The sequence below is a fragment of the Rissa tridactyla genome, chromosome 3 (genome assembly GCF_028500815.1).
Source record: "Rissa tridactyla isolate bRisTri1 chromosome 3, bRisTri1.patW.cur.20221130, whole genome shotgun sequence".
Classification (NCBI taxonomy): Eukaryota; Metazoa; Chordata; class Aves; order Charadriiformes; family Laridae; genus Rissa; species Rissa tridactyla.
Genome location: NC_071468.1, coordinates 44,243,082 through 44,259,525, shown reverse-complemented (window position 1 = coordinate 44,259,525; position 16,444 = coordinate 44,243,082). Strand labels below are relative to the sequence as shown.

At 44.4% G+C, this 16,444-nt stretch overlaps 1 protein-coding gene across 3 annotated transcripts in view; it reads left to right on the top strand.

The window, feature by feature from the left end:
• GPR137B (G protein-coupled receptor 137B) overlaps positions 1-16,444 on the top strand; it is a 33,422-nt gene extending 16,978 nt beyond the window's left edge. For all 3 annotated transcript variants that reach the window (XM_054193832.1, XM_054193834.1, XM_054193833.1), the window contains 5 exons: positions 4,379-4,601; positions 8,469-8,622; positions 10,708-10,832; positions 14,626-14,750; positions 16,271-16,444. In XM_054193832.1, coding sequence (XP_054049807.1) covers positions 4,379-4,601; positions 8,469-8,622; positions 10,708-10,832; positions 14,626-14,750; positions 16,271-16,382 — 739 coding nt within the window. In that variant the 3' untranslated portion in view covers positions 16,383-16,444. The remainder of the gene's footprint in view (positions 1-4,378; positions 4,602-8,468; positions 8,623-10,707; positions 10,833-14,625; positions 14,751-16,270) is intronic.

The window sequence follows — 16,444 nt, the reverse complement described above, 5'->3', positions numbered from 1 at the left end:
GGTCTGTGAACATGTTCCTGGGCTGGCTTTAGAGGTGAGAGGTAGAAGCTTTGAACCTCGTCTGTTACTGATGTTTGTGGCAAGGCTTTATTCCTGAAAACTGCTTGAAAATGTCCTTCTTCAAGCAAAGGGAGCTTGTGATATTCAGTCAATGCCTATGAAGTGACTATATCAGCACTGTGCTGAGGTAGCTCTTGGAGCATTTCCATTCCTAAACACTTATGTATTGTGACTGGAATTACTCATGCACAGACCACCTTCCCCACCATAGCTCCATGTCCACCCTGGCTCTTGCCTACTGCATTTCTAATGCAAATCACTCTTTGACCTGGTCTAGCCTTTTCTCTCTTATTCAGCTCTGTAGGTAAAGAACTTCAGTACTATTTTGTTTTAATATCCAGACCTCTTAGCATGAATGTGGTTAGCCTTTGTAAAAGAGACATATATATAAAGCTGACCTCATTTCCTATATTATACAGAGCAATTGAAGTGGTGTAATATGTGCATACCCACAGCTGAGGTCCTGAATCTTAATTGTAACAGGCTAGTGAAAGATCACAGAATCACAGAGTGGTTTGGGTTGAAAGGGACCTGTAAAGATCATCGAGTCCAACCCCTGTCCAATGGGCAGAGACATCTTTCATTAGATCACATTGCTCACATCCTGATGGAGAGATGGATGGTGGATGATAGAAAGATGGATAGCCTACAGACAGGGGCTGGAGTCTGCGCTTACTGAATTTGATTTTTCTTCATTGCTGAATGTTCACTTCCTTGTTTTTTTAAAAAATAAGTGTTAGACCTTATTGCCTGGTATTGGCATTTCTGCAATAGATAATGGCAACATAAACAGGGCAACAGAGAGGTAAAACTGTGGTCTATGTTTTGGCACAGGTCTCAGAAATCAGAATCATTTCAGATATGGAAAAAACTGATAAAATCCTATCAGAGATTCATCATCTTAAGCAAACTTTACTCAGCACAGCTTTCAATGATGTTAGTCACTGTGGCAAAAGAGCTCAAGGCAAAGCCTGTGCCAGCCCAACTTCATATTTAAACAGTCCTTCTGCACGTCTCCCTGGGCTTGGGGATTTCTTACAGTCACTGGCTGGGTTTGGATGAGGCTTGCTGTGCTGCGTGTGCATGCCTTGTTACACACAAGCCTCAGACACTGTGTGGTTTCTGAGGAAACCACATACAAAATGCAGTAGTTTCAGACAGATTTTCCTGTTAAACAAGGCAAAACTCACTGCATTCATCTGAAGTTTGATTTTAAGCTCAAAGAAAAACTTAGGGGTGCATCCAGCCTGACACTTAAAGAACAGAATACCCTGGCACGTGCCTTCTCCAGCCAAGCCAGATTACACACAGCTCTTTTTAAGGGACTAGCCCCAAAATGGGGATTAGACACAATAGGCTTTTGAACAGTCCCTGGTGCAATCTGGAAGCACCTCTCCTGCCCTGCTCTTCTGTTTTCTAAAAAACCCCATGTGCTTATTCATGCTATGTAGGTGCCTTGTGGTTGAGCTGTAAGGATACATTCTGCCTTTAAGTGAGTTAGGAATGCTTTCTGCAGCTGCAGAGACCCTAAAACTGCCCTGAGAGACACAGTCTGCCTCTCCATCAGTGCTTATTCAGAAGTTCAGCAACAATGCTTCTATTGTCAAAACGGGCAGCCATTTCCCCAGCCACATCATGTTAATAAGTGGGATGGAAGATCATTATGTGAAGAGCTGCACAACTGACTGGCCATGACAGCGTACCCTGGCTCGTATGGGAGTATGTGTGCATGAGAGCGTGACAGTGCTGTTTTTTTGCTAAACTCCATCAAGGAGCAGCCTGGCCTGGAAGCCTCTAAGGCTTGCTGGTTGCAAGCCAGCATCAAGGGCACGCAGGCTGCGCTGAAGCAGAAGGTCCCTATGACTAAGCTGAGCAAAAAGAGAGCATGTACTTACTGTCCTGCAAGCAGGCAGCATGTAAGAGCGTACCTTTCCTCGTAAGCCCAAACCCCATGAGAATATTTTACCTGCACTACAATGCAGGAGCAGAGATGAGACTATTAAATAGTCTTTGGGAGGGGAAGGAAAGGAAGACACATGACCATCACTTAAAGACTTTTGAGATATTAATAAAAGCTGTAAATGTACCACCACTGCAACTGGGAACTGGATTCTCCAGAGGAAGCTATGTGAGAGACGATCTTCAGGACTGTAGTGCTTCCAGTATTAGACTGTGAGGTTTAAAGGAACAACCTCTAGCTGCTTATCCTGAAAACTGAGCCCTGCCCTGGAAAGGTAAGAATGAGCACAATCTTCCCCCTGAGACAGAATTCCCATGACTGGCAAGGAAAAGATACCATCCTCGCTCACTGCCAGATATAGTTGAAGGGCATTGATTCACAAGCAGGGACTTTTAGGCTTTCAGTGCTCCCTGTTTCACATTTAAAATGTCCCTTAGGAGGTATTAGGGAGACATAACCCCATGCACAAGTACTGGTTAGGGATTGACCTGCTGGAAAGTAGCTCTGCAGAGAGAGATCTGGGAGTCCTGGTGGACAAGTTGACCATGAGCCAGCAATGTGCCCTTGTGGCCAAGAAGGCCTGTGGTATCCTGGGGTGCATGAAAAAGTGTGTGGCCTGCAGGTTGAGGGAAGTCATCCTTCCCTCTACTCTGCCCTGGAGTATTGTGTCCAGTTCTGTGCTCCCCAGTTCAAGAAAGACAAGGAACTACTGGAGAGAGTCCAGCGGAGGGCTACAAAGATGACCAAGGGACTGGAGCATCTCTCTTATGAGGAAAGGCTGAGAGACCTGGGTCTGTTTAGCCTGGAGGAGAGAAGGCTGAGAGGGGATCTCACCAATGCTTATAAATATCTAAAGGGCAGGTGTCAAGAGGATGGGACCAGACAGTGATGCCCAGCAATAGGACAAGAGGCAACAGACACAAACTGGAACACAGGAAATTCCATCTGAATATCAGGAAGAACTTCTTTACTTTGAGGGTGACAGAGCACTGAAACCAGCTGCCCAGAGAGGTTGTGGAGTCTCCTTCTCTGGAGATATTCAAAACCTGCCTGGATGCGTTCCTGTCCAACCTGCTCTAGGTGAACCTGCTTTGGCAGGGGGGTTGGACTAGATGGTCTCTGACGGTCCCTTCCAACCCCTACCATTCTGTGATACCCCCTCCTTTCTTGCCCTCTGAAAAGAAGCCAGCGGTGCTTCAGCTTTGTAGCTATCTTGATGCTATCCCAAAAGGATATGAATGTATGAAAGAAAAAGATCACCACTGGGTAAAGTATTTTTAAACAATCAGAATTTGATTCCTCATGGACAGTCTGGGTGTTTGTTAGCCAAATTCAGAGTTCCCAGCAAGCATGAAAAGCTGTGACCAAAACCTCCTCTTCAGTGACTGCAGATTATGACCCTTATAAGTAATTGCCTTGGTCAGCAATGATAATGAAGTAAGCAAACACCTGAAATGGAAAGGTGCTTTTTTTTTTTTTTTTTTTTTTTTTTTTAAATAAGTGAAAAGCTCTGCAGCTGTGTGTAGGAGTAAAGAGAAATTAGAACCAGCTTTCCTTGAGTGTGTGGTATACTTATATTGCAGGTATCAGTGCTGGGTAGGTGGGAAAAAAAAGATGGGGAAATTCAGTTCAGCTTCTGGGCTTGTCTTTCACATTCCTGTTCCAGCTCTGCTTCTGTGGTTGTGCAAATGAACCTTTTGCCTGGCATAGATGGCAAAATGCCAACCCAGGATCAATATGCGTGTTTAAATTTCTTGATGTTTCTTTCAAGAGGTTGACCATGACCTCTTGGGAAAAGGGACAGAGAAAGATGCTGGGGAACCAGTCATTCAAAGATTTTTTCCTACTGTTAGACATTTCCCTAATTTAATATGAAATCTGATGGCAAACATCAGCAGTCAGTGATGCTTCTCATGGCAGTGGTGGTGTAGTAAAACCAGGGTTAAAACTAGTCCATTCCAGGCAACTCAACCTTTTGTGAGGTTTCTCCTGTCAGTGAGTAGTCAGAGGGTTTGTGCTCTATATGTGCACGCTCTAAGAAAGTACACGTGTATTTTAAGAAGTTTTTAAGAACTGTGCTGTTATATTTCTACTGCAAACAATCTCCCAAGTTTTGCTGCTTGACGTTAGTTTCTTTACTTACAGCTTGTTGTGTAACTGTAAAAACAGGTTTGAAATGAGCTAAGTTAATCTCTCCAGCAATCTGGAGCGCTTTGATTTGGGCTCGGGCGGTTGGTCACTGTGGCAGCTGTGGCAGCCCAACACGTGCAGCTTTCATTGCTCAGAGTGCAACTTCCATCTCATGACTGACACTTGCTGAACAATGTTGCTAAAACTGTTTTCTCCTCACTCTCCCAGGTTGCCCCTCTACCTGGCTTCTCTTTTCATAAGTCTCCTCTTCCTCTTGGTGAATTTAACATGTGCAGTATTGGTGAGGACACAGAATTCAGAGAGAAAAGTCATTGTCTCTGTCCGGGTGGCAATTAATGACACGTTGTTTGTGCTGTGCGCTGTTTCACTCTCCATCTGCCTGTATAAGATTTCCAAGATGTCTTTAGCCAACATTTACTTGGAGTCCAAGGTAAGGTACATTTTCGGTTCTTTTCAAGTACCTTCTGAGAGACAAAGGCAGTGCAAGGCAAAGCCATGCAGTTCCTTAGAACCCCTGAGAGCTGGAGGCCTTAAACTTCACAGCTTGCACTTGGCTGGCCATCCCGCTTGATATATGAATTAAATACTAAGTGCTAGCAAGGGTGCTTTTGGCTAAGACCAGTGACCCCAAAATATGTATTTTTGAGGCAGAGTTTACAGAACTTATTGGCTGGAGTTCGTCACAGCAGTTTTTAAAGTGGATACTGCTTTCTTCAGATCCCCATCTGAAGAGCATTTCATTTCAGTACTGCTACATAGAGGTGGTCTATACTTTGGGATCCTTTAGCTTGTCAAATTATTGACTGAATAAGTTAAATGTTTAAGGTAGCAGCATGCTGAAGATAAGCCAGGCAGGGGAATATGAATCGCCCTTTATACATTTGCATACTGCCCTAAAGATAATGAGAATGTGTTTTAAAAGACTTAATGCATTATAAATTCAGCCAAGTGGGGAGAAGGGGAAAAAAAGTCTCTCATATTACTCTACAAAATGTTCTTTAAAGCAATATTGTTAGGTTTTCAGCTTTGGACACATCTGGTGGTCAAGGCGCTGGGTGGCATCACATAAGCCTGCAGTGTTTACTATAAAATCAGTGAAGGTGTTTTGTGTTTATTATAAATAATGAAACAGGGCTTTCAAAGGTCCTTGTGTTTGTAGTAGATAGTTATAATCTTAAAATAAATTATTAGTTTAACTACTAGCACATTAACTTTACCACAACAAACCTTACAAAAATGTACGTTTCAGCTACTTTCAGCTGGTTCAGCTACTATAAGATAGAAAATCCTATAATAAAATTCCTTTCTCCATTTACTTAATCAGATGAAAGTAGTACTTTTCCTGTTTACTCAAATCTGGCCATACTGCACAACAACTGAAAGTTCAGGGCTGACTAGAAGATTTAAAAACACAGCTTAGTTTGTTTTGTTTCTTTCAAGCCTGTCATTTGCTGACCAAAGGGCATGGGCAATGGATTATTTTTACTAGTAAGAAAAGTTTTTCTACTGCTGCAAATCACAGAAGCGTAAATCTCTGTAACAAAGCAGTGTTAACCTAAGGGAGGTTTTGGTGGATGATTACTTTGTTCCGTTTCCTCCTCCTGCAGGAAACTTGATCTTATTTGCTTCAAGCTATTTCACAAAACCCAAACAAACTCTAACATTATTGCAGACAGGAAAGGACAGAACACTCAGCCGATGAAAGTTTGAATGTGGAAATGAGAATTAAAGAGCGCTTTGCTCCTTTCTGCTGACCTGAAATGGGAGTTCCTCTGGGGATTTCCAGTAGGATTTGACTGCACATATTTAGGGATACAGATGGCTGGAGCTGGCAGTGAAAAAACATCCTGGTTTAATCTGCTACTGTTGTGCTGAAAAAACTAGCTAAAGAAGAAAAATCCATTCTCTGCAGTGATGTGATAGATGTAGCGTTGGAGATATTGTGTGCTCTGCGGTGCATGTAGATAGGCATCGGTACTGGCAGCCTTTTATTTGCATCTCCCATCTGCTGGCACGTACCTTCTGACCACATGTGAAAAAAACAGTCACCTCCATGACCTGGCGCAGGGGACCGTCCTGGTGCTCTGCACCAAGGCTACAACAGCACAAGGAGGTGTACAGCCCTGCCCTTAGGTGCTGACTTGGGCCAGTTCTGTGCTGTCCAGAAGCCCATGTAGTGGGACGTGCTACAAACTCGGGGCTCCCCCTCTCTTCTATAGGGGACTGGGAAAGGATTCCTCTGGCTTAACTTCTACTGCTGTGCTCTCCCTTCCCCAGTCCGTTAAGTATATTTAACTGGCAGCAAAACCAGGACACTTTTACCCCCATTGTTGTACTTGGAGGGATTGAAGTTTGTTATATCTGCAGCATATTTAACTATTAACTATTAAAGAATGACAGCTATGTAGGGAAACTTACATACGGGAATACTGACCCCATTCTGCTCTTCACTTCTGCTATCCCCAGTCTGTAAATGCCACTGAGCTGGGATATGGTATGTGCCAGTCAGCAGCTTCTCTCTCCTTTCTCACCCTCAGTTTCCATGACAGCATCACTGACTTGTTAGTACCGAAGGAGAACAGAGACGTGCCTAGCAAACATTTCCTCTTTGTGGCATTTCCTGCTTACTGGCCTTGCCACAGCTTTCACCGCTGCCTACTGTGTCTCCGGCTTCAATTCCCATATAGCAGCAGGCTCTTGGCTCACTCCTGACATGGCTGCAGGTTGTGGCCTGGTGAATGGTGGTAGTTCCAGCGTTTCCTAAGCAGGAATTCAGTCAGAGAGATTGACTGTGTTGGGGATTTTGTAATACTCCTCAGCCTGATTGTTCTATGAATCAATATTCTTTTGCTGGGAAAACAGGCAAGCTAGTTTTCTGCAAGCTTTTCTGACTAGTCCCTGAGCTCCTAGTTTACTGACAGTCACCAAGGAGTGTGGACTGAGGAGCTGAATTGACAGAGCCACAGGGACAATAGCGACCAGCGTGGGTGAGCAACAGAGGGGCCCTGGTAGTCTCTTGAAGGCCAGGGATTCAGGACATGGATTCAGGTCACCAGGACGTGATGACTTGGTGACGTTCCCTGATACTTCACTAGCCATTCTGTTATGTCTGTGCTCTAGCTGCCACAGCGCTTTGGACCTCTGCTCCTTGGCTGCAAACCAGGAAGCAGAGTGAGTGAACGGAGGGAATAGGGTGCAGAGCTTTTTGTCTCCTGCAGTGGTATAAAAGGTCCTGTGAGGGGAGGAGCGACTTCCCTCTTGGCCTCTCTCACACAGATGAGAGGAGCCCATCCTTGTGGTGTGGGTCTCTGCCAGGAGAGGAACAGGGCAGGTATCTTGCTGGTATCTGCAAGGTATCTTGCTCCTCTAAAAGCAGAGAGCTTTAACCCATCTTGCCTCCTTTGGCTATGCAAAGCAGTATTCCAGCGTCAGCTGCATAGAATTTGCTTTGAGCTTCCTTCCAAGCCAGTCCTATTTTTGTACATCTGCCTACCTCTGTGATCAGACTCACACTGATCCCTGTAACCACAGCTCCTGGATTCCCTCCTTTCTTGCTGCTACAACTCCTGTGCTGGTCTCTCAGCCCCTGACAGTGACCCTCCCCACCTGACACAGCGATCAGGCGTCTCACTTATTCCTCATGCTGGATTAGGCTCTTTCCCTGCTCTGTCCATTTTTCTCTCTAGGGCTTAGGAACTGTTGTGATTTCACACTTTGTAGTCTCTTTCCTCCCCTTGTGCCCAAGCTCCCACTCACAGACTGCCCTGCCATGGTCACTCTGCCCATAGGCTGTGCTTCCACTTTGGCTCCTCTGCGTTGACATTAGGTAAGGCAGGATGTTCTGTTCCTGTCTGTGCTGTGTTTAACTGCTGACTGTTCCGATCTGCTTTGTACTTAGGTGCACAGCAAGCAGTTGTAAAAAGATGCAAGGTTGCATCATGCTTGCTAGCCAGCATCTGATACAGGATGCTCTGTAGCTAATGCACAGTTGAAGGCTGAATCTGATACCAAGTGTAGTTCTCATGTGTTTTCATTGCTCTGAAAATAGCACTTGTACAATAAGTTGTAGGAATTAGTCGCAGCCCGTCTTGGTAAGGGCTGGAACTGCTACCATTGCCTGGGAACCACTGTACTGGTAAAATACAGGAATATACATAGTATAGGATATACTGATCAAAGAAAGAGAAAATGTCGGTTGCATTAGGCAGAGTAGCACGACAACCCTCGAAGCCCAAGCAAAGCAGTGTTCTTGTCAACTTCCCTTATGAATAATAATCTGTGTTTAAATCTCTTCCAGGGCTCATCTGTCTGTCAGGTGACAAGTATAGGAGTGACTGTTATACTACTTTATACCTCACGAGCCTGTTACAACTTGTTCATCTTATCGTTTTCCCAAACCAAGAAAGTCAATTCTTTTGATTACGATTGGTACAACGTATCAGATCAGGCAAGTATGAAAATATTTGCTAATGAGAAAAACTCATTCTGTATGTGATGGCTGACTTCCTAAATACTATGACAAGAGGAATTAACATATTAAAATCCTATTTTTGCTGTCTTTTATTCAATGCACTAAGATTGTTTTGCTCCAGAAATACAAATTTGTGGTAATTTCAGCATAAGGAGGAAAAAAGCCCCTCAGTGCTAAAAGAAAGAAGTAACCACTAGCCAAATAATTTTTTAAAATATCAATGTTTATTTACCTTGATTTTATTGTTAAAAAAAAAAAGCACCTTTATTAAAAAAGACAGGTGTTTTGTCCATAAGAAAGAATTTACTGGACTTGGAGAAGCAGAAAAACAGTACTTGGTTCCATTAAAATGCTGAGTTCTGAAGTCTATAATCAAATCTCCCATTGCCATCCAGGGCTGTAGAGTTATTTACGTTAGTTCTATCATTATTGTGATAACTTCTGTACTTTGAGGATAAGACAAAGATTCTTCCCAACCTTTATTTGCAAGTGACAATTCAGATTGAAAACTAAGAGTGATAAAAACACTAAAGGAAACAGCAGGGGATTCTTTGATGAGTTTTATGAAATTTAGGCATCCAGCTCCTTTGAAGGATGTAGTTAGGTCCCAGTAGTTTTCCAGCTCTGCCAAGGCAAGGCAAAATGTCAAGTCTGGGTCTGGACCGTAAGTATATTTCGTTTGGCCTCAAAATTCCAGACACTTGGCATCTTCCCACCCTCTCAGCAAGCACCTGCAGACCAAAAGCAGTGTTCCCAGCCACACAAGGGCCTTGTATTGCCAGGGTGGACAAGCAAACCTGGGGCTATTAAAAAATTTCTGTTGAGCAGTAGATAAAACTGTAAATAAGAAGTAGGTACACAGTAGGATAGGATTTCCCAGAGGTCCTCGTTAAGAGTTGGTTGAGTAGGGTCTGTCAAGGGACCACTAATCAACCCTGCTACGGTGCGGAGGAGTGCAGATAAGTGATGTCACTCCATGTAATTAGAACACAGAGGTTTGGGCAGAAGAGCACTAGATTGTGACTCATCTCCTGAATCAAACCTTTTCCCTCCTGTTGTTGGGTCCTGGAGTGTTGCTGCTGCTCCTGCTGACCCCTTGCAGGGGCCACTTTTTACAGTCTGGAGTAACAGGTGCTGGAACTTTATGGCCAGAGTATTTGGTCCCATTTTCCCCATGGAGGCAGAGGTTGTTCCTAGGGAGCTCACTGGAATGCTTTAGGCCTTCGGTCACTACTACTGATTTTTGAACATCTGATCTGACTTGTGACATTAGGGTTGCCTGGATTTTGGGGCAAATGATTTAAGCCACAGGTAAAGGGCCTGGAACTAAGGAGCAGGTGCTCAATTTTGTACCAGAATCAAAAGTCACTTTTAAAAGTACAGCCCAATGTTTGTACTGTGGTACTGCCTCAGGTCACCTGTCAGAAACATTACCCTTTTCTCTTCTGTAGAAAACACATGAAAGGACAGGATTTGCCCTCTGCAACTATGGTGAATGGTGGAGGGGCAATCTAGAAAGAAGTTCAAAGCTAATGCTAGAGTAACAGCATGGTTATTCAAGCTAACAAAGTGCACCAATTTGAAGGGATCCAAGCCTGAATCTCTAAAAGCCAGATTGCCAGCAATGCCCTTGAAGACCTGGACACTGATTGTTCCTTTACATATTACTCCCATCTGGAAAAGGACTGGAGAGCTGGTTTCTCATTACCCGGATTTGATCACTTGATCAAATGGTTGCTTACCAGGCTCTCAGACTGGGAAGATGCCTGCGTTAAGCTTTGATTTTGCTGAAGGAAAGGTAGCAGGAGGAGGAGGAGGGAGGAGGAAAAGCAGAAGGAAAGGGAAGTCATGTACCCAACAAGATAGCATATTGATTTTTTTTAGTATGCCTTTAATGATTAGCCAGGTTAATCTGGCTTTACTGAATGGAATTTCTGCCATGTTGTCAAGCTTTTCAGCCATTTAAATACAGATCTTCATAAGAAGACATGTTGCCTCCTGCATCTTTAAATGAGCTGCCGTCTTTATTTTTAAATGCTTTTCTCTTTGACTTTTCAACAGGCAGATCTGAAATGTCAGCTGGGAGATGCAGGTTACATAGTGTTCGGAGTGATCCTTTTCATCTGGGAGCTCCTGCCTACTTCCTTGGTTGTGTATTTCTTCCGTGTCCGAAACCCTACAAAAGATCTTGTAAGTGGAATTTGTTAGTGTATTTGTTAGTGTAATGTCCAGGCAGGTCCAGAGGGCTCAGCTTCTGAAGGAGCTTTTGCTTCTTTACATTTTGACTTCTCTTTTTCATTGTGTCCCTGGCAGAATAAAAGCAACCCAAACTTCCCACTTCTTTATACTAACTTCTCATGAAAGAAACTCATCATATTTACCCAGATGGGAGGCAAGCTGTTTCTCAAGCAGTTTACCTTAAAAATCAGGAACCTTCCTAAATTTAGAGACATCTTCCCTTTGAGTTAATACAGTGCTGTATTTGAGTTAGTGGAAAAAGAGTTTGTTATCCAAACTTTGGATCTTTCATCACATAGCAGTGAAAATGGTTGTGTGTTAACTGTTCAACGGCATGTATGAAACAATAGATTGAATTCTTTCGGTCCTGTACCCATTCAATTGTTTCCATGTCAAAGACCAATAGCCATAATAAGCACTTGCTGACATTTTTGTTTGCTATTTCAGCAGAGCAGAGATTAAGGTGTGGGTTGTAAGGATAATTCCCTGTAAGTATCCTTAATATCTAGGTAGTTAATAGATGGATGAGCATTTTTTCATAGTTGTAGGCAGTTTCTCCAGGTAGGCATAGGATATCCAGCATAGGATATGCTGGTTGACAGGCACATGGGAAATATCAGCCCTGCACTAGGATTACTGAGGTAATGTCTCTGTTTCTGTAGGCCAAACCAAACCAAAGCCAATTTTCCCCAAGAAGGATGTGAATGGTAAATTCACAAGTAAGAGAAGCAATTAATGGCATAACTTTTTAGAGAAGGTGATGGTTTTTATTCTCACATGCAGATTTCAGAGACAATGATAAAGTGAAGCTGAACAAGGAAGTAACAAATCCCAACCTGTATAAAGCCCTTCTTACTGTTCACCTGTGATACTTGAAATCATACTGAGAAACTCCATGGGATCCTAGTGTCCATCGCCAAAAAAGTCTCAGTCCCACTCTGCTTAGGAGTTAACCAGGACAACTGCAAAGTGAGGAAATGTTTTAAAGTACAGTCCAGCGGTGCTGCTCTTCTAAAAAGTGACCACAGAGAGATCTAATTTTATTTAAAGTGAGTTTAGTAAGGCTACACCTGCTGGTCAAGTTTGGATGGTGTGGGAGAGATTCACAAGAGAAGGAAAATATGGGATGTGGCATAATCTCTCCTTTCAAATCACATAAAGATTTGGAATCCTACTCAAACAAGAGCTCCAATGGAGTCAAACAGGCAGTATTTTCTCACACGTCAAAGAGCACTGCAGTAACACGTGTAACATTATTTTTTTGCATTGTGATTTGCAGAAAGCCTTAAATCTCCAACTTCATAAAGATACATTTCAGAAGAGCCATCAGCGATACCACTTCTTTTATGGGTACCTTTTTTAGGGTAGACATTATCTGTCATAGTGAATAGGTCATGTATGTTTTTTTTCTACAGAAGACTTGTATTTATGCTAAACAATATGGTATTGTATGATATGGTAAGAGGAAAACTGGAAACAGTGATAGAAATAAAAAATGAAGAGACTCTGTAGCAAGGCAAAACTGAACTTCGGTGCAAGTATGCCACAAGAGGGAGACCAAGGGCCACAGGACTTTAGTCTCATGTGTTCGGTAGGCTAACTGTTAACAGCAGGTAAGTATCGAATGGTCCAGTGGCTGAAAATACTCGTCCAGAAACCATGGGGTTAAAATTAAAACAAACCCTCTTTTAGTTAAAAAATCTTAACAACAACTCTGATTTAGTAAAAATCCAAAATGTTCTTTGTTTTTAATAAGGAACAATCCCAAGAATATGTTAATATCTTTATCGATGATCTGGATGGGTGATCAAGTGCACCCTCAGTAAATTTGCAGACAACACCAAATTGGGTGGAAATGTCGACCTGCTTGAGGGTAGGATGGCTCTACAGAGGGATGTGGACAGGCTGGATTGATGGCCAAGGCCAACGGTATGAGGTTCAACAAGGCCAAGTGCCAGGTCCTGCACTTGGGTCACAACAACCCCATGCAGCGCTACAGGCTTGGGGAAGAGTGGCTGGAGAGCTGCTGCATAGAAAAGGGCCTGGGGGTGTTGGTTGACAGCCAGCTGAATATGAGCCAGCAGTGTGCCCAGGTGGCCAAGAAGGCCAACAGCATCCTGGCCTGTATCAGAAATGGCGTGGCCAGCAGGACTAGGGAAGTGATCGTCCCCCTGTTCTCGGCACTGGTGAGGCCCCACCTTGAGTACTGTGTCCAGTTTTGGGCCCCTCACCACAAAAAAGACATTGAGGTGCTGGAGTGAGTCCAGAGAAGGGCAATGAAGCTGGTGAGGGGTCTGGAGCACAAGTCTTACGAGGAGCAACTGAGGGAGCTGGGGTTGTTTAGCCTGGAGAAAAGGAGGCTGAGGGGAGACCTTATCACTCTCTACAACTACCTGAAAGGAGGTTGTAGCGAGTTGGGGGTCAGTCTCTTCTCCCAAGTAACAAGTGATAGGATGAGAGGAAATGGCTTCAAGTTGCACCAGGGGAGGTTTAGATTGGATATTAGGAAAAATTTCTTCACCAACATTGTCAAGCATTGGAACAGGCTGTCCAGGGAAGTGGTTGAGTCGCCATCCCTGGAGGTATTTAAAGGATCTGTAGATGTGGCACTTAGGGACATGGTTTAATGGTGGTCTTGGCAGTGCTAGTTTAACGGTTGGACTTGATGATCTTAAAGGTCTTTTCCAACCTAAACGATTCTATGACCTAAGAAATAGTTGTGCTTTGGTTTTGTATTTCATTCAGGACTTCAGAAACAAAAAGTATGATTAGCGGCAGCCTGCGTTCAGCTCTGTTCAAAGGTAAAGCTCCACTCGACAGATGATCACAGCCTGGAACGAGGTGTCTGTGTGCTTTGGTGCTGACACAAGGATAACGGCAGTGCGTGGCCCATTGCCTTCCATACCTTCAGCCAGGCAAACGTTGGAAATGGGGAGATGACAGAGATGGACCTATTTTTAGTTCATCTTTGTTGAAGTTATTTAACATCTAAAAAATAGGGGGAGATTAAACTGCCCTCCTGCTTAAGGCCAAGCAGAAAATGTCATCCTGGCTTATCCGCAGGTGCAGGGAATGCTGTTCCCTGGGAACAGAAGCAGTGGATCCATGGAAGAAGCTCAGCTGGGTCCTGGATGTCCCTCTGCACTGTTGCCAAAATCAAACTGACCTTTTGAATCTTCTGTGTTTTCTGTTTTGATTCATAGGGAAATAAAAGCAAAACGCTTTGTAAATGAAGGACTTACATGTACCCGTTTCCCTGTTTTATCAAAGGACCTTTCCTTGGGATTTGACAATCACAGCACTGTATGGTGGATACTGAAATTGCTCAGAGAGGCTTTTCAGCTGTGGTTGCATTAAGCAGGGTGCCAAGGTTCAGCATGATCAGTTCCTGAGGCAGGGGAGGTAACGCACCAGGAGGGAGGGCTGCAGATGTGGGAGGTAAAACCAAATCCCTTCAGGCACTTCATATCCTCCAGCTCGTCAGCTGCTTCCCCGTGCTCACTTCAAGTCAGCTGGCTGAAAGCACAAAGTGTCCAGAACGGACAGGAATTCAGCAGACAGGTTAAATGCATACTGGAGGGTGCTTTCAGAAACGGGTCCTCTCTGTTAGCTAGAAGGAAGGAAAAGAAAAAGCCGTTAAGATCAGTAGACTATCACTGTGCTGGTAGAGAAAAACAGAAAATGCAGAAAGATGTCTACTGTCTACAGCAAGTGTAAAATTTGACTGTGGTTTTCCTTCCCTCAGGCCAATGCAGGAATGGTCCCAAGCCATGGCTTCAGTCCCAGATCTTATTTCTTTGACAACCCTCGCAGATACGACAGCGATGACGATCTAGCATGGAATATTGCACCACCGGGGGCACAGGGCAGGTGAGATACAAGAGGGAACCGCTTGCTTCCCCTGACAGAAACTGGAGGAGGACCAACTCTCACACACTGCAGAAGACTGACGCAAATCATTTAGCTCCAAACGTTGCATAAATTCCAAGGGATGAGGGGAAGCGAAGGGGGAAGCTGAAGTGGAAAGGCAGCACCGAGTGACTGTAGGGATCCAAGGGCCCCACAGAGACTGCAAGGACACAAGAATGAAATTGATTCCATAATTTAAGAATTGTAACAGCGTGCTGCTCTGAAAAACTCAGGTGGGATGTTTGGGTTGCACGTTTCACCCTCTGTTTCTTCCCAGAGTAGTCTAAGAAGTGCCATTTACTAGTTTACGTGTGTGTGAGCAAGGCAACCGAGAAAAACAGCTGTCTCCCGGCCATCTGGGAGAGCAAGGCAAAGCTCGACAGCGCAGGCAGCAGCTTGCAACGGTGGCAGTTGAGTGTCTCCCAACTCAGGTTGCCCTGTAACATGGCTAAATGTCTTGGGGGTTACCTGAAATGAAGAGGGCATTTGCTTTTCCACTTGCTAAAAGCTTACAGGAATCCACCTAACTGCCAAAATGCCACACAACCCAGAACTGGCACAAAAAGCCTGTTTTCTCTGTGTAACTGTGAGCTTTAGGCAAGGATTCCCTTCCAGGAAGGAGCAGTTCCCAGCAAGAAGGATAGCACCCAGTGCGGAGAAGGAAGGGCACTGCCAGGACACTCTCCTGGCCTGGAAGGCGGCTCAGTTACATGTTCCTCATTTGCTTCTTCCTGTACCTCCCGCATGCTAGTAGTAGATAAGTGTAATCCGTCATCTTAAAATGAAGACGAACTTGCTAACGGTAGCTAACGTACCCAGAGCTAGTGCTTGTCGCTCATTTAGCTAAGATTGCGTAGTCACCGTCTCTGAGCCCAAACCACGATTCAGTAGAGTTGGATATCCGCTATTTACAGTTCTCAGTCATCCTGCCCCTGCCATAGCTCTTCACGTGGTAACTAAACCCATCGAGGATGCTGCAGGTGGTGGGTGCCTCTGCACGGAGGCATGAGGGAACCAGCCACACCGGTGCCACAGGCACAGTTCCCAGTGGAAACCACGCCAGCCACGTGCGTGGTCTCACACCGCTTGTGGGAGAGAAGCCAGTGTGCCAGAGCGGCTAACCAAGAACCCATCCCTTCTGCATGGACCGGGGGGGGTAGCTCTCTCACCAACAGGCCCTTGCAGTGACAGGACTTGGCTTCTAGGGTTTTCAAACACGTTCCAGATGAGCGAAGCAGGAAGGGGAGAGTCTTCAGAGAGCTAGAAGAGTCAGGAAACAGCAAGTTGAATGCACTTGGGCCAAAATAATTGACAAATCCGAAAAATAAATAGCTGCCGGAACCTCTGCTTGGGGTTTTATTTTATTTTTGCACTTCAGCGCAAGAACTACATCGCTGTGACTGCGTTTTGCCCACGTTTGTTAATTAGATACCTGCAGCACCAACCTGCCAAGTCACTAATTCTTCCGTTTTCTTTTTCAGTTTCTCTCCAGACTACTACGACTGGGGCCATCACAACAACAGCTTCATGGCTTACATAGGATCCCTCCAGCAAGATCCAACACTAGACACGGACCGGCCAAGCCCTATATAACTTCAATCAACTACAGCGTTCTAGGACATTCCAATATTAAAACAAATGTTCTGAAAAACAAA